Here is a 24,238-nt window from a genome sequence, read left to right on the forward strand (position 1 = left end):
AAAACATCAAGGTGGGTGGTGCAGGCTCAGGAGCTGGGTCCGTTCTATTTGGGGCTGATGCTTGTTAAATTAACTTGCAAGCATCTGTGCCTGAGGTTAACCTCCTACAATGAGTTTTTTAGTGAGGTTGGGTTTTTTGTTTGTTTGTTTGTTGTTTTTTTTTTTTTTTTGACGCCACATGATTTTAGTGTGGGAAAAGCACAGCGATTTTACAGTTTCAGCAAAGTAGATGGTTGTTAAAGAACTCACTTGCCGACTGTTTATTTTTTCTATGCCGCATAAACTGATTTTCAGTATGCTGAGTTTTGTGTGGTGAAACCACACTAAATAAAAAAAAAAATACATGACAGTATCAATCTGGTATTTGGCATTGACAACACTTTAAAGTATCAAAATCAAAGCAGCTATATTTAAAACATGACGCACTAAACAGAGACAAAATCTGCAGCGTCAAAAATGCGATTTTAAAAAAAGCACTCAAAATTTCAACTAACCTAATTTAGCAAATATCCCATTAAAAATAAATGTTAAAGCTGACCTACAATATGCTAAATTGAATGATCTCTTTCAAAACCATAACTCCTCGTGCAAAAATAAAACAAAAAAACACCTCCATGGTAATGTCAACATTGGTTCTTGGAAGGGAAGGAAAAAAAATGGAAAAATTTAAAGTGGACAAGCCCTTTAAGGGGTTAGAGTAGCTGGTTACATGATTTCAGTATGTTTCATATGTTTTTGCTCAAGGGTGACTGCTTGAGTAGGGCAGTTTCGGTGGTTTCCTGCCCCATCTCTCCCTATACACGCACCCAATGATAGCAGGTGCGGAGAAGCCTCCTTGGTCCGGCATTTTTGACTAGTGTCTCGTGTGGCTTGGAGGCTTTTCAAGTATTTTTTTTTTTTTTTCTCTGAAATACTGCAACATAAACCATACGTAGGTGAAATCATACTGCCAGAATTTGATACTGCCCATGGTCTGCTGTCAGATTCCCTTTTTAGAATATATATTTTGGGCTTGATTCATTAAAGATGGATTTATTGACCGGTCTCTCCTTTTGAGTCTTGTAATCTGCAACAAAAGGTAAAGTAACCATTGCTGTAAAGGAGGCATAACAGAAGACCGTAATGGGCCCAACAGAGTGGATTTACAGCACCTTTAATCAAAAACCACAACCCTGACGAGATATCGCACACGTATAATGTGTCGGAACAAAGTATAATCTATCATGTGCTGCACATCAGCCACAACGTTCTGACATCATGACTAGCACAGGCATTTATGAACGATTTTTCACTCATTTAACCTGTTCTCATATGAATTGGCTCTCCCTAATAATACTTTTTCTGATCTAGTTCTATTACCTTGGCCTGCGCCTGTCAGCTCATCTCTCTGTCTGCTATATTCATTCCTCTGTTGTGGTGCAGCAAAGCTACTTCTGATCTGGGGAAGTAATCATAGTGGACATTACAGGAAGGGTCCGGAACGGCGGACATTATTATAGGAAGGGGCCAGGCTGGGAAAATTATTAAACGAGGGTGGAGCACATATGTATGTCTTTATAGGATCTAAAATGCTACAATGGCCCATACATCTGACCATAATGTAATTAGAGGGGCCCAGGTATACATAGTTACTTAGGTTGAAAAAAGACCTAGGTCCATCTAGTTCAACCTTCCTCCATCAGTAAGTATGCACATTCAGCTGAAATATATTGGGGGCATAGGCCTGCCGGCTCCTTGCACTGTAAAACAAGCTGCCAGCCAATCAGAGGCTGTCTGCGGTATGCCTGTCCCGGGTGGTGCAAGGCAGTGATGTCATGATGGTGGAGATTACAGGAAGGGGACTTTATTACAGGAAGGGACCAGAACGGGGGACATTATTATAGGAAAGGGCCAAGGTGGGAATATTATTACATCATAGGTGATGCTACTATGTGGGAGGCAAATATGCATGACTATAGGATCTTGACTACAAGGGCCAAAAGATAGGACCATAATGCAGATGTGGGGCCCAGGTCCAAACTATGTAATTTAGCTGTACAGCTTTGTGTGGAGTTGAGCTTTGTTCATGTCTGTTAACCTGTTAAAAGCCATTGTCAATCTGTGACAGCGTGCCAGCTGGGAGGTGTGCCATTCTGACTGCAATTTAGGGCTCCAGCAACATGACTGCAGATGGGTTGCCATGACAGCCAGAGATCTGCTGAAGCCCCTGCGCCTGTCTTGACAGTACTCCTATGCCTTGCTATACTGTGGTATTGCTGTATATAGCACATGGAAATAGAGGCTCTCGGGTTCAATGAAAAAAAAATAAAAAAATTCATGTTTGTAAACATTTAAAGTTAAAATCACCCTCCTTTTACTCCAATAGAAACTAAAAAATACACATTTGGTATTGCTACTTTCATAAAAGTACAATCTATCAAATATATAAACTGAATTAATTTGATTGGGAAATAAAAAATCAAAATGCTGCTTTTTTTTTTTTTTACCACCCACTGTTTGACTCAATCAAAACATTGTATCTACCCCAAAATGGAATCAATTAATAAATGTGCTCAGGGTGTGAAATCCAAGGCCCCACAAGGCTTCCCAAAAATTGGAACCGCTCCTGCTCTTGGAAAATGGCCACACAAGTAAAAGGAACGTTGTGAATAAAAAAACAAACAAAAAAAAAAACCTATAAAACAATTGCGTTATTGCACTTGGTCCACTATTTGGCCATGCTTGAAATTTTTATCCTGCTCTCCAGGACATCTAATATATAAAGGTGTGTGTGTGTGTGTTTGTGTTTGTATGTCCGCTAAAGGAATTCGCACCGTCGCATTTACAATCACAAAATTTTACACAGACACCCCATGTAACTCGGGAACATCGTAGACTGTTTTGACAGGAAAATGTAACCCCGCGCTTTACAGTTACTCTCCAAAACCTGTCTCCATTAAAGTCAATGGAGATAGGAGCTCCAGCTTATTAATAGGAGCTGTGATTGGTTGCTATAGGAACAAAGTAAATTGTTAGTATAAGAAGCTTCTGTGTGAGGCAATAAGATGTCAATGGAGAGACTGATAGAGACAAAGAGACAGACCGACATAAGCACAGACAGAGGCAGGCAGATAGGGAAAGAGAGAGACAGACAGTCAGAGGCAGGCAGATAGGGAAAGAGAGAGACAGAGGCAGAAAAGATACAGAAGGGGAAAAGAGACGGACAGATACAGAGATGGAGAGACACACAGACAGACAGACAGGGATAGAGACTGACACACAGAGCCACATACAGAAAGAGATAGGCAGGCAGGCAGGCAGGCAGACAGACTGGGAGAGAGACAAAGAGACAGTTACTATCCCGGGCAACGCCGGTTACTACAGCTAGTACATGATAAAAAGGAAAGTACAACTTATCTTTCAAAAAAGCCCTCACATGGCTGTCGACAGAAAAATAAGTCTCTACAGTGTTTTTAAGCACGTTTTCAGGCATTTTTTTTTTTTTTAAGCGAATGGCCCAGTGACTACTTACAAAGCTCCATGCACACATACCCACTTGAATTTATTTACAATATCTTTTCCTTGTGTTTTTATTTAACTGTTCTGCCCCTAAAATTGTGAGGGGAAAAAGAAAAAACACTCAAAGGCTCAAAAAGAATCCACATATTCAATTCTAAGGAAAAACAACGCCTCTTTAGAGATAAAGTGCACATAATTTCTTTGAAGTGGCTTCTGGCGTAAAACGTTACAAACTAGGTCCAGTCCAATCAGAAAAATATCTATATTTAGGGAAAAAAAAAAGCTTAAACTCTTCAAAACCGCTGCATAAAATGCTTTAGGAAATATAAAATGACTGCCTTTTCATTCAGGATTCATGAACCCACCGTACTATTTAGAAGAATTTGGCACAAAACTGAGATGTCCATGTTTGGTCAAATTCTTGGACAATACATACTGTATGTCCACAATGTGCACTGACCGCACCCAAAGGCCATTTGATGCATCTGTGTGATGTGCTGTATCCCCATGTCCAGAGAAGGGCACGGTTGCACGCCCTAGCCCACTTATGTGTCTCCTGTTTTTAATAGAGCTTCATACATAGCAGAGTTTAGTTTGCCTTGCATATCAGAATAGGACTTGTCCTGAGTTTAACAGAACTAAAAAATGAATCCATTAAAAAAAAAAAAAGTGTGAATGATTCCACAGAAGTGTGAATGTGCGCTTGGATCTCGAGAGAACATATTTTAGGAACATCACCGCTTCAACTGGTTTCTCACCATGCATGGGAGATATTGGCTTCCCAAAAACAGCACCAAGTGTTGTGATATATTGGCAGCTCGTCTCTGCTCATCATCCAGTTTGTACCGGTTAGCTTTCCTGGCTCTACTGACTGGATAAAAATCTGTCCCTGCCATGTGCTAAATAAATATTGGATGATTGCAGGTGGGGATCTTTAAATCTGGGATGGATAGGCTTGGACTGACCATAGTGCAATTCTGGCAAATGCCAGATGGACTGGTGCCTGTAGTGGGCCGCTGTAGTCACCGCCGCGCTCCTCAGCCAGGGCTGCCACTAGGAATTTCAGGGCCCCATACTGGCGAAATTATGGGGCCTCCTTGAGACTCCACCCAGACTCCGTCCCAGCTCTGCCTCTACCCCGCAAACATTGCACAGTCCGCCACCACTCTTAAAAAAAACCCATATATTTCCATAATACATGCTTTACACCTACCTACTCCATAATACACTCTCTACACCGCCTCTCTTCGTAATACACCCTCTACACCGCCCCTCTCCATAATGCACCTTCTACACCTCCCCTCTACATAACACACCACCTACACAGCCTCTTTCCATAATACACGCTCTACACCTCCCTGCTCCATAATACACTACTACACTGCCCCCTCTGTCACACTCTGCCCCTCTGTCACACTCTGCCCCTCTGTCACACTCTGCCCCTCTGTCACACTCTGCCCCTCTGTCACACTCTGCCCCTCTGTCACACTCTGCCCCTCTGTCACACTCTGCCCCTCTGTCACACTCTGCCCCTCACGCTCAGCACCTGTCACACTCTGCCCCTCACACTCTGCCCTTCACACTCTGCCCTTCACACTCTGCCCCTCACACTCTGCCCCTCACACTCTGCCCCTCACACTCTGCCCCTCACACTCTGCCCCTCACACTCTGCCCCTCACACTCTGCCCCTCTCTCGTCACACTCTGCCCCTCTCTTGTCATTCAGTCCCTCCTCTTTTCACACCCTGTCCCTCCTCTTTTCACACTCATTACCTGTTGTCATGTGCCCTCACCTGCTTCAGCTACTCAAGTATCTTCTGGCTCCTTCCACATGGGCATGACGTCATCACAGGTCCTGCATGGGAGAAGATTAGACCTTCCCTGCCTCTGCAATGCTCATGTATTAAATCCCCTCACCCTTTAAAAAAAACACCGGATTTGCTAGATGGCAAAAGGAAATGGGAGTTTAAAACAAAACAAAAAAAAATGTTTTAACATGGCCCTGGGAGGGAGCAGCTCGGGGCGACCACCCCCCCCCCCCCGCCCCCTCGGTAGCTAAGCTACTGCTACACCCCCAGTATTAGTCACCAGTAACCCCTCCACTCCTCATTGTCCCCTCCTCAGGTTATTAGTCACCACTCACCTCTCCCTCCTCAGGCACCTCCGTACGGGCCCCCCGTTAAGCTGCTTCTCCTCTTGTATGGGCCCTGGCTGCGCCGATGCTGTTCTCTTAGGGGCCCCCGATGCTGCTTCTCTCCGTGAAGGGCGGAAACTCTGGAAATGACACACGCGCACAGTACTGACGTCATCAGGGCACACCGCGTTTGTCACAGAGAAAGTGCCAGGCAGGGAACAGAAGAGAGATTCCTGCGTTCCGCTGCCCACACTGTGCAGCGATGCAGGATCGCTCCCTGCATGGCACGCAGCGTATAATGAGGGCGATCTGACCAGGGTCCCCTGAAGCCTGGAGCTCCGGACAACAAGAGGTCAGATTGCCCTCATCACTGACCAGCGAGCAAGGGCCCTAGCCGTGTTTAGAAAATAGGAAGGGGGTAATGGGGGGGTGCATTGTATTTGTGTGCGTGTGTGTGTGTGTGTGTGTGTGTGTGTGTGTGGTGATTGTGTGTGTTTGTGGGGGGAGGGGTAATGTGGGGGGTGCATTGTATTGTGTGTGTTTGGGGCGGGAGGGGTAGAGGGTGCATTATATTGTGATTGTGTGTGTGTGTGGTAATGAAGGGTGGATTGTATTGTGTGTGTGTGTGTGTGTGTGTGTGTGTGTGTTTGGCTAATGGGGGTGTATTGTATTGTGCGTGTGGGGGGGAGGGATAATGGAGGGTGCATTGTATATTGTGTGTGTGTGTGTGTGTGGGGGGGGGGGGGGTGAGGGGGATTAAAAAAGAGCAGTTTGGGGGAATATATAAATAATAAATAATAATAAAAAAAGGGCAATATGGGGAGATATGGAGAGAGGCAGTGTGGGGGTATATTATAAAGAGAGCAGTGTGGAGGGGACATTATGGAGAGAAGCTGTGTATGGGGACATTATGGAAAGAGGCAGCGTGGGGGTATATTAAGGAGAGAGGCAGTGTGGGAGGTATTTTGGATAAGGGCAGCGAGTGGGGGATATTTTGTGAAGGAAGCACAGCAATTATTCAGGGGCACAGAATTGGGGATATTTTTATATATATAATATATATTTTAGGGCAGTATAGTGGTACTTTTATTTTTAAAGGTGCTGGGTGGGGAAGTGCTGCTGAAGAATAAAGAGGGAGGTCTTCAGAGACTAGCAGTGGGCACGAAACCTCATCATGGCATCTGTACTGCGTGGAGACAAAAAGGATGGGATCGTCTCAGAAGATGTCATCTGTAAAGGTACCTGGATGTAAATGATTTTTTGTGATATTGCCTGCGTCTTATCAGTATTGTGGTTCCTGTATGGTCCGCAGTCTGATAACAACATCTCCCAGCATCTCCTTACCATTGTTAATGACAAGCTGGGAGTTGTAGATTCCGGCATCTTCCGAGCCTTCCCATTGATCTGCGTTGTAAAATACAGAGCGTTTTCCAAGTGGAAAACACCAGAAGAATGGAGCGGTCACTTCTGTTAATAATTTGGTGGTTTTAGAAACCTGAAGTGGGTAAAAGATGCTCAAAATCCTGAACCTGTGCACAGCAAGGAGATGCATATGGACATTCGAGGATTTTTCATAGTGGTTTTCATGGTGGGATCTGCCCCCAAAAAAATGTCATTGCACATACCCTAAGTGGTAGGTGTCCAAAATTATCACCAGTGAAAACAACAGCTTCCCTGATCACCTACCTGTAGAATAGGTCATCAATATTACTTCGAGGGGATCTGAATTTGAGCTGTAATACTGGATGCAGCCGTGACTACATGTTATATAGTCGTGTTACACAATCTACAAGTGCACAAAGATATTACACATTCAACACACGAAAAGTGGGCCTGTGCACCCCCAAATGCCAGGGCTGAATTTTAGTCCCAGTCTGGCCCTAGATGGATTGATTCAGAAATGAAGGTTGATAGGAAGGGAATAATTTATTGGATGAAATGTAACACTACATAAACAATTTCTAGCTGCACTTTGTGAAAACCAGAGCGACCTCTGAAACAATTAAGTCTCTGGAGGGCAGGATGCATCTATTCTCAATAACTCAAAAGTTGTATCTGGTGCAAAAGCGAATAAGCCCCACATATTATTGAAAATATCTTTCAATAAGTTGCTAGTTACCAAAACAGTTTAGTGTTTTTTTTTTTTTTGTTTTTTTCCTAAATCTTGCTAATATGTGCCTTTCCACACATCTATTATGTCATTTCACCAATATTACCTTTTATCGTGCACCAGCAGATCTTCCTCATTGCTGATACGCCTCACCCCTTCACTAAACCTCACTTACCTTCCAGAAAAGAGATAGCTGCGTAAATCCAGAAAAATGACTATTTTTGCAAAAATCTGCGATTTTTTTTTTTTTTTTTTTTTTTTTTTTTTTTTTTTTTTTTAATTTATGCCAGAAAAGTGGTACAAATAGAATGATTAATTCCTCCCTATATTTTGTAATTTCGGATGAAGTAGTACTAGGGCCTTTTGGGCTCCACTTGTGGTTCTTCCGCTAAGCTGTCAGGAGATGCTTGGAGTTGTAGTTTCATAAAAGCTGTTAGGCTATGTGCGCACTAGAAATGTGAAGTTTCTCAAGAAAATTTCTTGAGAAACTTCTGCCAGTGAAAGATTTCCGGACCTGCGGAAAAAATCCGCACCAAATCCGAATGCGGATTTACCGCGGATTTACCGCAGGTTTGTCCCTGCAATAAATAATAAAGATAATCGATAGACAGATAATGGATAGAGGGAAAGATGGATAGATGAATAGATAGATAGAGGGATAGATAGATAGATGAATAGATGAATAGATAGATATATAGAGGGATAGATAGATGAATAGATAGATAGATAGAGGGATAGATAGATAGAGGGATAGATAGATAGAGGGATAGATGGATAGATAGAGAGATAGATAGATGAGAAAAACCTATATAATGTTCCTCCCTGCATTTTCTAAGCTGGCACCCTTTAGTGACTTTCATGTGGCACTAAAGGGTGCTTAGCCTTGTATTTAGCCATAAAATAAATAAATAATTAAAAAAAAACGACGTGAGGTCCCCCCATTTTTTGTAGCCAGCTAGGGTAAAGCAGACGGCTGCAGCCTGCAGACCACCGCTGGCAGCTTCACCTTGGCTGATAATCCAAAAGAGTGGGCACCCCACGCTGTTATTTTAAATTATATAAATAATTTAAAACAAAAAACGTGCGGTCCCCCCCATATTGGATCACCAGCCAAGGTAAAGCGGACAGCTGGGGTCTGATATTCTCAGACTAGGGAGGTCCACTGTTATTGGACACTCCCCAGCCTAAAAATAGCAGGCCGCAGCCGCCCCAGAAATGGCGCATCCATTAGACGTGCCAATCCTGGCGCTTTGCCCCAGCTCATCCCGCGCCCTGGTGCGTTGGCAAACGGGGTAATATATGGGGTTGATGCCAGATGTGTAATGTCACCTGGCATCAAGCCCTGGGGTTGGTGAGGTCAGGCGTCTATCAGATACCAGACAAAACCAACCCAGTCAGTAATAATAAAAAAATAGACAACAAAAAAAGTTTTATTTGAAAAAACACTCCCCACATAGCCTCTTTAACCAATTTATTGAAAAGAACAATCAATCCACGTCCGGCGTAATCCAATAAGGGGGGGTCCCACGGCGATCCATACCATAGTCGCTGTCCCAGTCAATGAAGAACAGAATGTTCCCCATTGGCTGGGAGAGCTGTGCAGTGACCTGAGCTAACATCAATAGGTCAGCTCAGGTCACTGCAGGGGATGACGAGCGCTGCCATCAGGAGCATAGATGAGATCATTACCTTCTGTGATCATCTCCTGTACTGCTGATGTCAGCGCTGTCACTGACTTCTATGCCCGCCGCGTTGTCAGAAGTATCGCGAGAGCCCGTGACGTCACCGCTAGTGACAGTCTCGGGCCGCTCGCGAGACGGGCATAGACAGCAGTGACAGCGCTGACGTCAGGAGGCTGGAGATCGTCACAGCAGGTAATGATCTCACCTCCTGACAGCAGCGATCGTCATCCCCGCGGCTCCCAGCACTGCAGGGTGTCAGTGTCTGCCTGCGCTGCCGCGTGACAGGCTGCTGACCAGGGCCGGCTCCAGGTTTTTGTGGGCCCCGGGCGGAAGAGTCCCAGTGGGCCCCATCCACACGCAGACACACATACGTACACATACATATACATATTTAACGACAAACTCACAAAAATACATATAGAACTGACACATCTATACAGTCATATACACTGACATACATAGATACACATCATACATGCATACAGACAAAAACACACAGCTCTGCTGGATACATACATACAGACACAGCGCTGCTACATACATACACACATAGCTCTGCTACATACACACATAGCTCTGCTACATACATACACACATAGCTCTGCTATATACATACACACATAGCTCTGCTATATACATACACACATAGCTCTGCTATATACATACACACCTAGCTCTGCTATTTACATACACACCTAGCTCTGCTATATACATACACACATAGCTCTGCCACATACATACACACATAGCTCTGCTATATACATACACACCTAGCTCTGCTATATACATACACACCTAGCTCTGCTATATACATACACACCTAGCTCTGCTATATACATACACACCTAGCTCTGCTATATACATACACACCTAGCTCTGCTATATACATACACACCTAGCTCTGCTATATACATACACACATAGCTCTGCTATATACATACACGCATAGCTCTGCTATATACATACACGCATAGCTCTGCTATATACATGCACACATAGCTCTGCTATATACATGCACACATAGCTCTGCTATATACATGCACACATAGCTCTGCTATATACATACACACCTAGCTCTGCTATATACATACACACCTAGCTCTGCTATATACATACACACCTAGCTCTGCTATATACATACACACCTAGCTCTGCTATATACATACACACCTAGCTCTGCTATATACATACACACCTAGCTCTGCTACATACAGACAGAGACAGACACGCGGGCTCCGGGGGGGGCATAAATCGGGGTTGGGGAGGGCACATACCGCTCAGGTCACGGTGGAGAGGGGGCCCACACAGCGCCGGAGGGACACGCTGTGCTTGGGGTCGCTGGCTGGCACTGCAACTCTCATCTGTGGGACTGAGCAGGACGCCGGTCTGTAGCTCCGCCCACAGATGAAGTTCAAACCAGGAAGTCTGCGCGCCTTAAAGAGACGGCGCCGCAGATTCCTGCCGAGGACTGCGGTCCCCGGAACTCGGCCCGGGGACCGCAGAACTAAGGAGAGTGGGCCCCGGCCAAGGTGCACCAGAGCTGACGAGGCCGAGTGGGCCCCCCCGGCTCTCCAGGGCCCCGGCATTTGCCCGGGTATGCCGGGTGCTGACGCCGGCCCTGCTGCTGACACTGCGGGCAGACACTGACACCCTGCAGTGCAGTGTCAGTGTCTGCCTGTGTCAGTGTCTGCCTGCGCTGCAGCGTGACAGGCTGCTGACACTGCGGGCAGACACTGACACCCTGCAGGGCAAGCAGCCGCGAGGCCGGAGCAGGACACAGACTGCACGGGCACCTGGAGGTCGCACGGAAGTGCTTCTGTGCGGCGTCCAGGGAGTGTGACGTCTGTGTTTACTCTGCTCCGCTTCCTCTTCCTGGCATAATGACATCGCTTCCTGCAAAACCGCAGGCAGCGATGAGCATTCCCGCAGGTAATTCGCGGCTATTCCGGTGGTATACCGCACATCATTGCTACCTGCGGAATACCCCCGGAATACCGCAGGTACCTGCGGAAATTAATGGACATGCACATTTTCTCAAGAAAGTTTCTCGAGAAAATTTTCTCAAGAAATTTTCTTGAGAAAAATCCGCACAGTGCGCACAGCTATTTTTTTTTCTCATTGAATTTCATGGGAAATGTCTGCACAAATCCGCGGGTAAATCCGCAGGTAAAAAGCTCTAGTGCGCACATAGCCTAGGCTGCCTGTTCCAGCCACTATGGAAAACATGCAGAAAAGCCATTAGTATGGCCAAGCTTGTCTAGGCTTCTGCTTGTCACCCAATTTCAAAGAAATCTGCACTCCTTTAACTATGTACAGTAGAGCTGAGAGAAAGTATGAAGATGGGGCTTTTTACATAGGCTGACTGCAGCTATTAGGCTCACGTGCACTATACAACTTACTGGAAAATAGGCAAATAATAAGGGTATGTGCACAAAAAGTGCTCAATAAATGCTAAAAATGCCATGTGCCCAGCAATGTCAGAACGATTTGCTTTACATATGTTCCATTTTTTTTTTTTTTTACTCTTAGCCACTTCAGGCTTCAAAAGCCGTGAAACGGCTAAAGGAAGTTACCTGACCAATCTTCAGGTGGCTTCCGTTTATAAACCGCCACTATTTTATATAAAAACTTTAAAAAAAAAAACAAAGCTATTAGAGGCAAAACCGCAGCAAAAAACAAGATGTCAAGAAGACACTTCAGGAAAACAACAACCGGCTTGATCCCGTTTTCTGCTTCATAAAGAATGGGGTGCCCCAACATCTAAAAGATGAAGTTTATACGTGCACTAACAGATACTACACCTCAAAGATGGCATTTAACTATAAAGCTACTTTCCCATGTTCATCAATTCTCCTGGCGCCATGAGTGAGGAATCAGCCAATGGTGATTTCCAAGCTACAGTATATCACAAAAGTGAGTACACCCCTCACATTTTTGTAAATATTATATCTTTTCATGGGACAACACTGGAGATATGACACTTTGATACAATGCAAAGTAGTCAATGTACAGATAGTATAACAACGTAAATTTGGTGCACCCTCTAATAACGGGGTTGTCCACTACTAGGACAACCCCTTCTTATTCCGCATGGTTCCACCAGGAAAAATAAGGCCTATGCTCTCCTCCTGTACTGGTGTCTTTCTAGCGGTGTCCGGACTCACGGTGCCAGGACTCCCGAGGGGTTGTGACATGTGGGCCCCGCACCAAATCAGCAACGGCTTCTGTCTTCCCACCTTCGGACCAAACGAGCATTCAACAGTGAGTGCAGCATCTGTGCTCACTTCCTGTTGATCACCTTGTTTGGTCTGAAGGCAAGGAGACAAAAGCCATTGCTGATTGGATGCGGGGCTCACATGATGTCCCAACTACACCTGCGAATCCAAGCACTGCTGGAAAGGCGCCGGTACAGGAAGTGAGTATAGGTTTTCTTATTTCACCTAGGGGAAACGTAGAAAAAGAAGGGCTTGTCCTTGTAGTGGACAACCCCTTTAATGTCTAAACCACAGTCAACAAAAGTGAGTACATCAGTGTTGTCCTACGAAAAGATCTAAAATAGTTATAACAATCTGAGGGGGTGTACTCACTTTTGTAATAAACTGTTAGGTAGTTCCTGCTGATGCTAGCACCAGATAAAGTCTACTGGTTTGGGGGTCAGTTGGTAGGAGATACAATATTTACTGATAGTTTCATCCCAGACATAAGCTGTTTGTCTGCTGCCTGGCTGATCATTTGCAATGGAAGACAGCACAAAGACCAGATATTTTTTGTTATTAATATATTTACATTGTAAGATGCTCTTGTAGGACGTGCCTTGTCAAATATATTAAATATTTTACTTTTTGAATAAGTTCTTTTGTGACAAAATGTTGTTCTGTTTTGCTGACAGGGGCTACAGACCCCATAGCCTAATTCTGAATTTAGGTAAATCTGGTGGAAACAGGTCTACTTTTGATTTTTATTTTTTATTTTTTTGTAGGCCACAAGGTTTCATTCGTCCTTGTTTAAATATGTAAGTCAAAAAATAGCACCAGTGTCATTAGTGTTTTGGATCCATGTGTCATCAGAGTACGGTCAGTGTATCCGTTTTAACATCAGTCATCAGTGTTCTTCATGGATGATTAAAGAGAGAAATATGACAAAGCTTCTATCCTTCGAAATGTTAAATACGTACAGCACATGGATTGTACATGGATACCATCCGTGTTGTACGTGTTTTTCATAGACTAAGGGGTACTTTGCACGCTGCAACATCGCAAGCTGATGCCGCGATGCCAAGCACGATAGTCCCCGCCCCCGTCGCAGCTGCGATATCCTTGTGATAGCTGCCGTAGCGAACATTATCGCTACGGCAGCTTCACATGGACTCGCCTGTCCTGGGACGTTGCTCTGGCCGGCGACCCGCCTCCTTATTAAGGGGGCGGGTCGTACGGCGTCGTCACATGGCAGGCGGCCAATAGGAGCGGAGATGAGCGGGATGTAAACATTCCGCCCACCTTCTCCCTTCCGCATATCTTACGGGAGCCGCGGTGACGCCGGTAGGAGATGTTCCTCGCTCCTGCGGCTTCACACACAGCGATGTGTGCTGCTGCTGGAGCGAGGAACAACATCGGACCATCGCGTCAGCGTAATTATGGATTACGCTGACGCTACACCGATGATACGATTACAACGCTTTTGTGCTCGTTAATCGTATCATCTAGGCTTTACACACTACGATGTAGCCTGCGATGCCGGATGTGCGTCACTTTCAATTTGACCCCACCGACATCGCACCTGCGATGTCGTAATGTGCAAAGTACCACTTAGGCCCCTTTCACAATGCGTCCCGATCTCCGTTCAGTGGTCCCATCGGTGCTTCCGTCCGAACCCCCTGCAAAACGGGTTTTGGACACATGCGCCGACTGGGCCATTGACTATAATATTGCAGATGGAGTCACGGTGTGCTCTGTCATGCACCATTTTCGGGAGTATACGCTTATTGCAGGAGGACACCCAGACGTAGTCTATAACGTTTGGGTGTCTGCCTCCAGAAAGCGTATACTTCCGGAAATGGTGCATGACAGAGCACATGGTGATCCATCTGCACCATTAGAGTCAAGGGCCCTGTCGGCGCATGCGTCCGAAACCCGTTTTGCGGGGGGTTTGAATGGAAGCCCCAACGGGACCGCTCTACAGAGATTGGATCATGGTGTGAAAGGGGCCTTATATTGGCCGTTTTCATCCGTGATTCTGGAAAAAAATGGATGTCTCTGAGTTTTGCAAGGACCTAGGTCTATGAAGAAACGAGGACATCTGAACAGCACCATTTAATATATAAAGCTCAGTGTATGTATATGTGTGTGTGTGTGTATATATGTGTGTATATATATGTATGTATGTATGTATGTATGTATGTATGTATGTATGTGTGTGTATGTCCGCTAAAGGAATCCGCACCGTCGCATTTACAATCACGAAATGTTGCACAGACGCCTCATGTGACCCAGGGAACGCCGTAGACTATGTTTTGACAGGAAAATGTAACCCTGCGCTTTACAGTTACTCTCCAAAAAACATGTCTCTATTAAAGTAAATAGAGCCTGGAACTACTAGTTTTAATAGCAGCTGTGATTGATGCTATATGAACAAAGGACAGTGTTAGTATAAGAAGCATATGTGTGAGGTAATATGATGTCGGTGGGGAGAGGGATAGAGAGAGACAGACCTGGAAAGAGACACAGGCAGACAGGGAAAGAGGAGACAGCCAGAGAGACAAACAAAGATAGATGGGATAAGAGACAGATCTGGAAAGAGACGAGGCGAGAGACAGACAGACAAAAACAGACGGGGAAAGAGACAGCGAGACAGAGACTGGGAGAGAGACAGAGACAGTTACTATCCCCCGGCAACACCCGGGTACTACAGCTAGTAGATTATATTGAGTACGTGTTGCATCAGTGAAGCAATGGATACATGTAAATACAACACATACATGCAATACGGCCATGTGAATGAGGTCTAAAAGAGCAAACCTCCTACCTGGCCAAATAGGAACAATGATGTGTTTATATAGGGGATGTTGGGGGAATGTGATAAATTGAATTCACAGAAGAACTTCAGGCATAAAAGACTTTCACAAGAACGTTTAGGCTTGCAGCTTCCAATGGCTATAGCTCTGCACAGAAATAAGATTTAACTAAAGAGGCTTTCCAATTATTTATAAACTGACACAATTGTTGAAAAGTAATCTTTGTAATTTATCTTTTGGGTTTTTTTGGGTTTTTTTTTAAGCATGTTAGCATTTTCAGGCACTTTTAGCAGAGGCCTGGAATTCTTTACCTTCTTCAGTCTTAACATAGGAGGAAACAGTAGCATGTACACAGAATTTGGAATTAAAGATGAAATGAACTGTGATGCTCTGTACATTATTTTATTTGCTTTGTATGCGCTGTGTCTTGTATATACAATATATTGAGTGTACTCTTCTCTAGGCTGACAGTCACTATCCATGCAGAGGAACAAGAAAATGGCTGTATACAATAAGAGTCCTCTCCAGTCTATGGTCAATTACCAGTAACATTTGCTCCGCCCTGGGCAGCCACTTTGCTTTATGCCTCTACAAGGAAAGTGGCTCTCTGCCAGTAAAGAAAATAGAAGACATATTGCTTTCTCCCAGGAGAGCATTGTTCTGTACTAACCCAACTTTTGCCTTGTAATCAAGGGTAAAATATATGTCGACCATCTGACAGGTCACCATTACTTCTTGGCACAGGGCCATATCTCCACAATGTATATGTTATGACTGCTGTGTCTTCAATTACCAACATTTAAAGGGAGTCTTTAAAGCAGAAAATGACTGTTCATTATGGACACAATGGATAGTTTTACTTAAGAGTTCTAGTAGCAATAAATGCAAAGGACATAGCTTTAAAGGGAACCTGTCACCAGTTTTTTCCCTATTAAACCAAAAATATCACCTTCTGCAGCTCCTGGGCTGCATTCTAGGAAGGTGCACTTTGATGCAGACCCCTAAAAGAACTTTATAAAATCTTGGCAGTCAGGTCCAATGAGCATCGCTGCTCTCTGGTCCGGTGTCTCCAACATCTTGTACACTCGCCATCCTCCTTCCCAGCCCGTGTGTATGACTCGTCCTACGTCATCCACACACAGGCCGCAATTGCGTTCCTGCACACATGCACTTCTCTCTGCTCTGCTGAGGGTAGATCAAAGTATTGTAGTGTGCATGCATAGGCATTATTTGACCTTCCCAGTGCCTTTCCATTATTGTGCTATTCCCGCAGCAGGGCAGAAAGAGGTACGCGACCGCAGGAGCACAATGGCGGCCACTGTGTGGATGACGTAGGATACTACATCATCTACACAGCTTGGAAAGAGGACCGCGATGGAATGAAGAGAGCAGGCACTGGATCGAGACCAGCGATGCAAATCGGATCCAGCCGCCCCCCAGGTGAGTGTAATAAAGGTCTTTTTTTATGTTCTACGATGTAGCCTGGGTACTTATATACTGCATTCTAGAATGCATATAAGGGCTCACTGTTTGATGGCCACAGCTTATAAGGGAACTACCTGGTGACAGGTTCCCTTTAACATTTCTGCACACACATGCTCACACCAGTGCGTGCAAACATGAGATACGCAGAACATTTATTTAAAGGGAGCCCATCAGCAGGTTTTAACTATGGGGTTAAAATACAGATTTCGGCTATGTGTCTCTTATCTAGTTCCAGGCTGTTGTTCACTTGCAATGACTGTTTTAGCATCAGACGATTATCATTGCCTCATATCTGGTAGTCCAACATGCCCCTCTATCTGTCATAAGCAGCTCACTGTATATAGACTGTGTACAAAGAGACCCTGGTGTGGGTGGGGTTTGCATCTAAAATCTAAATCTAAAACTGATTGTATCAGAACCGTTGCACCCAGTAAACTAAGTGATACATCATTGAATTCACGGTCTCTTTTGCCTACATCATGCTGCTCTCAGACAAGGTAACAAAAAGTAGTTGACAGATTCCCTTTAAGATAAAGCTTAAAACCTAACCTCAACATGGGCAGATGATTTATGGGAAAGCACGAATACATCATTTGCATTCTTTTATTTTGCCATGTGCGGTACATGCACTGTAACAAACCAAGAATGTTTCATGTGCTCTTAACACCAATGTGTGTTCTCTGAATGATTGCTACCACAAAGAAACAAATAAAAATCACAATGTGAAGTGATTGTGAATCTCCATTTCTGTAATCGCCCTGGAGTAAATCTTGTAAAACAATCTGCATACTTCGGGGCAGTCCTGAGTTCTCTATATTGACAGCAAATCTGCTGGTTTCTTCCAATAAATATTTACATTTCATAATTCCTTTTTCCTATATAGGTAGCTGTTATTTTTCTACAGCTTCCAATATCCCCTTCACTGGTGTTTTGTTAGGGCATGTGTTAGATTTTGCCTTTGGTATTGCATTTTCTAGAAAATTGTCCCTTTGTCAAAGTTTTAAATAACTTTCTCTAGAATTTTCCTTCCATAAGTTTTCATAGATTTTTTTTTTTTAACATAGGTTCAGCCTTGAGAACAGTCGGCATTATTGCCATGAATCCAGAGACATATCTGGGCATATTTGAGAGGTGTAATTCTGACGGCTACATTGTAATCCTGCTGCTCAGCACCAACTTCCACCCACTGGTGACCTGAATAGATTGCAATGATTTTTCGCTTCCACTTTTTCTTGTTGGGTTCTTTGAGACGGATGTAAATACCAGAACCACTAGAACCTGGTTCTGCATCACAGTACTGATAAAAAAGTTCATTAGATTCCACTGACACACTGCAAAAACGGTAGACTAACTGTCCTGGTCTGTCCTCATCAAAACCCGAGAAGTGCACTCTACTGCCCTGCATGTTATAGACCTCAGGGCTGATTCCAAGGTCCATGTAGTTCTTCTTTTGTGAGCGCTTTAGTTCTAGAACTGCGTAATCATAGTCCAGGGTCATATTTTGGGATACATCCTTAAACCATCCTTTAGGAATCTGAATTGCTTTGACTCGTGTCCACTGGAAGGAAGGCTTTCCAGCTATGGAGCCCTTTTCACCACCAGATCTCTGATGTGTCTCCTCTGTGTCTGCCTCTTCTGCTACTGACCTTTTTTGTACGGACTTCTTCTGTTTTCTTTTACCCCTCTTTGGCGTATCTTCATCAGTAGGCGGGCTCTCTCGGTTTTTCTTGGCACCCTTACGTCTTCTACCTCCTCTCTTTGTTCTGATTTTGAGGATTCCAACTCGTAACTTTTTGCTATTCTTGATGTAATCTGTGCCATCGTGTACACAGTGGGCTGCTGTTAACACATGTTTAGGTGAAATGAGAATGCCGCTGCAGCCAGAAGAAAGCTTAACTGCGGTACTAAATGGATAATTAGTCATAAAATGCTTGTCAGATATACTGAATCTACTGTCAGTACCGTAAATCTGCCTCTTCCTTCGTAGAGTATGTTTTACTGATGGGCTGGTCTGATCCAACCTGACAGGCAGACGAACCTTTACTTTTGTCATGATACGTGTCCCATTGTCAAACATTGTCTCATAGGAAAGGTAGTTTTCAAGGTCATTTTGACTTGGTGGCGGTAAGTTCTTCTGACATTCAATCCCACAGGTTCCGTGGAGTTCCTGTACCGGTTCTGCTTGAAACATTGGACTGTTGAGCTGGACAACATCTGCATTGACAATGTGAGGTATCTCCTTGACATGCCAGTTGTAGCCTTCCTGATCTTCATCATCTGCCTTGCTGGTATTTGGCATCAGTGTAGAGAGTAGGAGGAGTAAAAGATGTAAGCGATACATTCTGCCCAATGGTCCTGACCTAGAAAAAGAAATAATGCATCAAAAGGTATACTTTCCAGAAGACGCCAACTGATATAACGCTAACATGACTATTATGATTCATATACTGTGTGACGATCTAAAGCAATCCAACAATCATGCTTATATTCTATTGCTTTTTGTAATATAATTACTAGTCCATATTTTATGTCTATTATTTAACAACTGAGCAATAGAAAATGCATAGTCCACTTGTAAGACCTTAGTAGTCATACTATAAATCTGTGTAAGGGCTCATGAAGACTGGTGTATAAATTGGACATTTGCTGTCCGATTTTTGTTTGGATAGCACATGGACAGCACATTGGACCATGTTCTTCAATAGGGCTGTTCAGATGAATGATTTTTCTCTCAATCCAACTGTCAGTGTGAAGAAAATCAATCTTGCATATATAGAATATGACTTGCTCATTGAAGTCTATGGGTACGTAAAAAAAAATCGGATCTCACATGAAACATCCAATTTTTTTGGATACATTTTTATTAGAAACATAGAAACTGCATTTGATTATGTACATTTTTTAATGTAGATGAATGAAAACTGATCTCACACAAAATTAAAAACGGATGCATGAATGGCTCGTGGATGAAAATTTTTCGGATGAAACTTGGACAATTTTTTTTATATGCTCATCTGCAGCCGGACTAAATGTCACATATGCCTGCAAGGGTTAAACCAGGGAAGGCGTCTACCTACAAATTACAGATGGTTGGCAATGTGCCCAATTTTTGGAAAGTCAGGCTCCTTTCTTCCAGTTTTAAAGTACACAGTGTAAGTAACCAGGAGTGGATTATGCCATATACTGATTCATACGGTACAAAGTCCCAAAAAGTTTCATTGAGCTTCACATATCTCAGAAATGAAATGGGACAAATTATTTCTAATTTCACTCTTTGTGAATTCAGGGGTTTCAGGTCATTGGGACAATGCGCGTATCAAAGCACATAATGGCAGACAGATGGTACGTACATGGAAAGTAAGGCTCTTCTACTTTCTTTACTAATACTCCATCACGAGTTATCAGCACTCTGGTCCACATAAAGACATATAATGCAGCGCTTGTCTTCCTGCAGGGCATACTTGGGACCTAAGTGCTTGTTGGAATCTAAGTAATGTTACTTGACCTGCTGAAATATTCCAGACTTGTCTCACTTCCATGCAAATCCTAAATATTTTACTCTTAGGATGTCTCATCCGTCACTGACTGTCTTCATTATTGTAGGGAATTTCAATGCAAGAGGAATACAACTGTAAGGAAAATACTGGAGCATGTCATGGAAGGGCAGGCTTTATATGGGATGTGCCCAAGCTACTGTAGTATTGTTGGCCATAGATTATGATTTTTAGTAAAACTAAACTATAACTAAGGAAGAGTAAGAAAGATCACAAAGGCAAGTGTTTCTCAGCAGACTTCTATGTCTTGTTATCATATATTGATATGCAGAATATAAATGTATTTTCTGAGTGATTTGAATCTGTGTACTTTGCTGCAGAATATGTTAGCGCCACCAGTGGCATATCATTAGTGCACATGGGATCAAGAGGTACGAGAGGTCATGTCCATCTGAACAAGCAACTTCTCTCAAGGATACAGAAAGGAGTGTATTACCATTAACTATAGGACTGCAAAGAGCACATTAATGGTTCTTGCTTAAGGTCCCTCTTCTGTTTGCGCTATATGATAAATGTTCACATGTAAAGCGCCATGGAATAAATGGCACTATATAATAAAATGATAGGTAAAACGTATAGTAAATAACTGGATCCTGGTCGTCAATATGTAATGCTCACTAAATCCACTAGGTGTCAGGAAACAACTAGAAAGCGCAGATGTACTTACGAGTCCATATCAGACTAGTTTCATAAAACCGGACCATGAACTTAATTCATAACTTTGTGTTTACAAACAAAGTCTTCACATCTCCCTATTGTAAAACATTATTATTGCTATCTTTAATGCATGATCATATCTTCCAACGTTATAGTTAGAAGAACCCTTGGGATCCAATATTTATTCTCTGCCCATATTCTGCACCAATCTATCATTTACAAACTATGTCAAAACTATACAAAGTTATTATGTGCATTACATATCAATAAACAATCAAATCAGACAGAGACTGTGACTGTTACTAGGTTTTCGGTAAAAAGTGTAGACTGCCCCTACAAAAATGCGGGCACAATGAAGACATTAGTGGTATCCATACTGGACAGTATTGATCTTTCTGTACCTTTTATAGGTGCCATTGGCTTCCACCTACCAGTCATGGTACCTGTGAACTTTACATATACATCTTTTATTATTAGTGCCAGACACATTGTTTCTTTTTCTTTTAGAGCCCTGAAGGAATCCTTTGCATGACCTTCCTAGTCTGACTTAAGTCTCCGGTGTGAGATCCTGATTTAATATGTTGCAGAACCTTTTCCAGGGAGGATCTCTGATTTAATTCCAACAATTAGTAGGGAAAGGATAAGAAAAGAGAAGTTTAATATGGGAAACACATTTTTGGGTCACATCCTAAAACTACAAGACTTCTTTGTTTCCTACTCATTGATTACAGGAATCCAATAATATAGTAACATTTGCTGAAGTCCTATGAAGAGCAATACCGGTGGTTCTGCACATTCTGCACCTGAGACCTCCAAAGAAGCCAAGGATACTCTATAGTTGGATGTTGCATTCAGGTGGCTTTTTTCATACAGAGAAGTCAGCCCAGGTACTTGCAAATGTGTAGAGTTTTGTCTTACCTAGTAAAGAAGCGATGAACTCCAGTCATCAGGCAGACAGCTCCTCATTCCCACTCTGTGCTGACACTGAGGTCCAATCCTGGAGGTAGTAGCAGGATTCAGCACCTCCAGCCCATACAGAAGAGGGAGGGATATGCAATGCACTGAGCAAGAGGGGGCTAAGCAGAAAATGGGCTTCTGGGAGGGGCAGGGTAGTGCTGAGCTGCCTTACTGATTCCAGAAGACATTTGAGGATAAAGCAATTCTAGGAGGTGAAATGAAGGTACCAGTAAAGTGCACAGCCCCTTTATAGCTAGATCTTGCACTGGCTGTTCCCACAGCCAGGGGGCGCAGGCACACCTCCTCTCTGCCTCCTTATCCTCACTGGTACCTCAGGACTCCTGCACATTGCTAGATTCCTATCCAGCCATTATTTTGATTTCCAGCTCATATAACATTGATCTGTATATTATTATTGTTAATGCCCATGATATATTTCTCACTGGACCCTGAAAGAAGAGATCAGATGTTATTGCTTTCGTAACATATACATAACCATTATTTTTACTTATATTTTTTACATAAAGGGGTTATCCAAGACTATAGAAATGATGGCTTATCATCGTGGGACAATCCTTTTTGTAGTCCAAAATAACCTGAATTTGGCTGTATATGTTAAAACAGTAAAGTGCAAATACTGTTAAAGATCTTCCATCTGTAGTACCTGACATTATGTATAGTTTACTGTCTAAGGGCACATTCACATAGCATTCGTTCCTTCATTCATCTTATGTCCGACCCTCCCTCGCATTTAGATGTATGCTCCGACGGAGCCATTGACTATTTATAAGGATCCAGATGGAGTCACCGTGTCCTGTCACGCATCATTTTTGGCAGCATCATACATCTACTGTATAACGTAATAGACTGCGTATTGCTGACCACCTCCAATAGACGTATACAGCTGAAAATGGTGAACGACAAAACACATGGGGACTCCATCATTATAAATGGTCAATGGCCCCGTCTGTGCATATGGCAGAATCCCGTTCTGTGAAGGGGTTCAGAAGTAAAGCGGGCTTTACCCGCTACAATATATCTAACAATGTGTCGGCGGGGTCACGTTGTGATGCACATCCGGCATCGCAGTGATATTGTAGTGTGTGTAACCTCCGTGCGATTGCGATTGAGCGAAAAAACGTTGATCGCATACACGTCGTTCAAAACCTAAAAATTGAACGTCGGGTTGTTCAATGTTCCCGAGGCAGCACACATCGCTGTGTGTGACACCCCGGGAACGATGAATTGCACCTTACCTGCGTCCCACGGCTCCCGCCTGCTATGCGGAAGGAAGGAGGTGGGCGGGATGTTTTTGTCCCGCTTATCTCCGCCCCTCCGCTTCTATTGGCCGGCTGCCGTGTGACGTCGCTGTGACGCCGAAAGTCCCTCCCACTCCAGGAAGTGGATGTTCGTTGCCCACATCGAGGTCGTATGGTAGGTAAGTACGTGTGACGGCAAATAATCGTTTGTGCGACACTGTTAACAAATTGAACGTGCCGCACATACGATGGGGGCGTGTCACATCGCATACGATATCTTATACTTAATTGTAAGGTGTAAAGCAGGCTTAAGCCCTGACTGATCCACTGAATGGAGGTGAAACGCTATGTGAAAGGAGTCTTAACAGGATATTTCTGCTTTATACTTGTGTGACACCCTGGCCTATCAGGTCGTCACAAGGGTGCCGTGCAATCTGCCCTTCTGCATGGTACCCGCTCCTCCTTGGTTACGGGTCCTGTCAATTTGGTGTTGCTACCAACAGGTATACCTAAATCCTGAGGAACACTCTGCACCACACCCACCTAACACCCATTGGGCTGCCTGAGGGGAATAGGGATACCCAGATGGAGGGATGGAAGAGGGAGGGCAGAGATGTCAGTAGAGTAGTAGTTGAGCAGCAAGACAGCGGTGACAGGACAGGTCACGCTGTGTAGCTGGGCTCCTGTACCCGTCCCAGGTGCCAGACGTTGGCCTGGCCAGAAGGAGCTGGAACCCCGGTAGTGACAGGAGGCACGGTGCTGCTACAGAGAGCAGGCTGGCTGCCTTGTGCTACAACTTGGCAGGGTCCAGTGTACGACAGGGTACGTGGACCCTAGGCTGGGAAGAAGCTTCACACAACCCAGTCATTCACCCAACGGGAACGGAGTCTTCA

At 43.9% G+C, this 24,238-nt stretch overlaps 1 protein-coding gene across 1 annotated transcript; it reads right to left on the minus strand.

Annotated features, from left to right (window-relative positions):
- Nucleotides 1-15,824: 15,824 nt before the first annotated feature.
- Nucleotides 15,825-22,280, minus strand: PRSS35 (serine protease 35). The gene is made up of 2 exons (XM_075338426.1): nt 22,048-22,280; nt 15,825-19,278 (listed from the first exon to the last, which is right to left on the minus strand). Exons 1-2 carry the CDS (start codon nt 22,074-22,076, stop codon nt 17,985-17,987), a joined length of 1,323 nt encoding a protein of 440 aa, XP_075194541.1. The 5' UTR covers nt 22,077-22,280; the 3' UTR covers nt 15,825-17,984.
- Nucleotides 22,281-24,238: the final 1,958 nt, after the last annotated feature.

This window comes from Anomaloglossus baeobatrachus, chromosome 3 (assembly GCF_048569485.1).
Source record: "Anomaloglossus baeobatrachus isolate aAnoBae1 chromosome 3, aAnoBae1.hap1, whole genome shotgun sequence".
NCBI lineage: Eukaryota > Metazoa > Chordata > Amphibia > Anura > Aromobatidae > Anomaloglossus > Anomaloglossus baeobatrachus.

Coding starts and splice junctions, on each gene's coding strand:
- PRSS35 (XM_075338426.1), bottom strand. CDS start 22,076: ATGACTGGAGTTCATCGCTTCTTTACTAG. Junction 19,279..22,047: donor GTTCATCGCTTCTTTACTAG/GTAAGACAAAAC, acceptor TTCTTTTTCTAG/GTCAGGACCATTGGGCAGAA.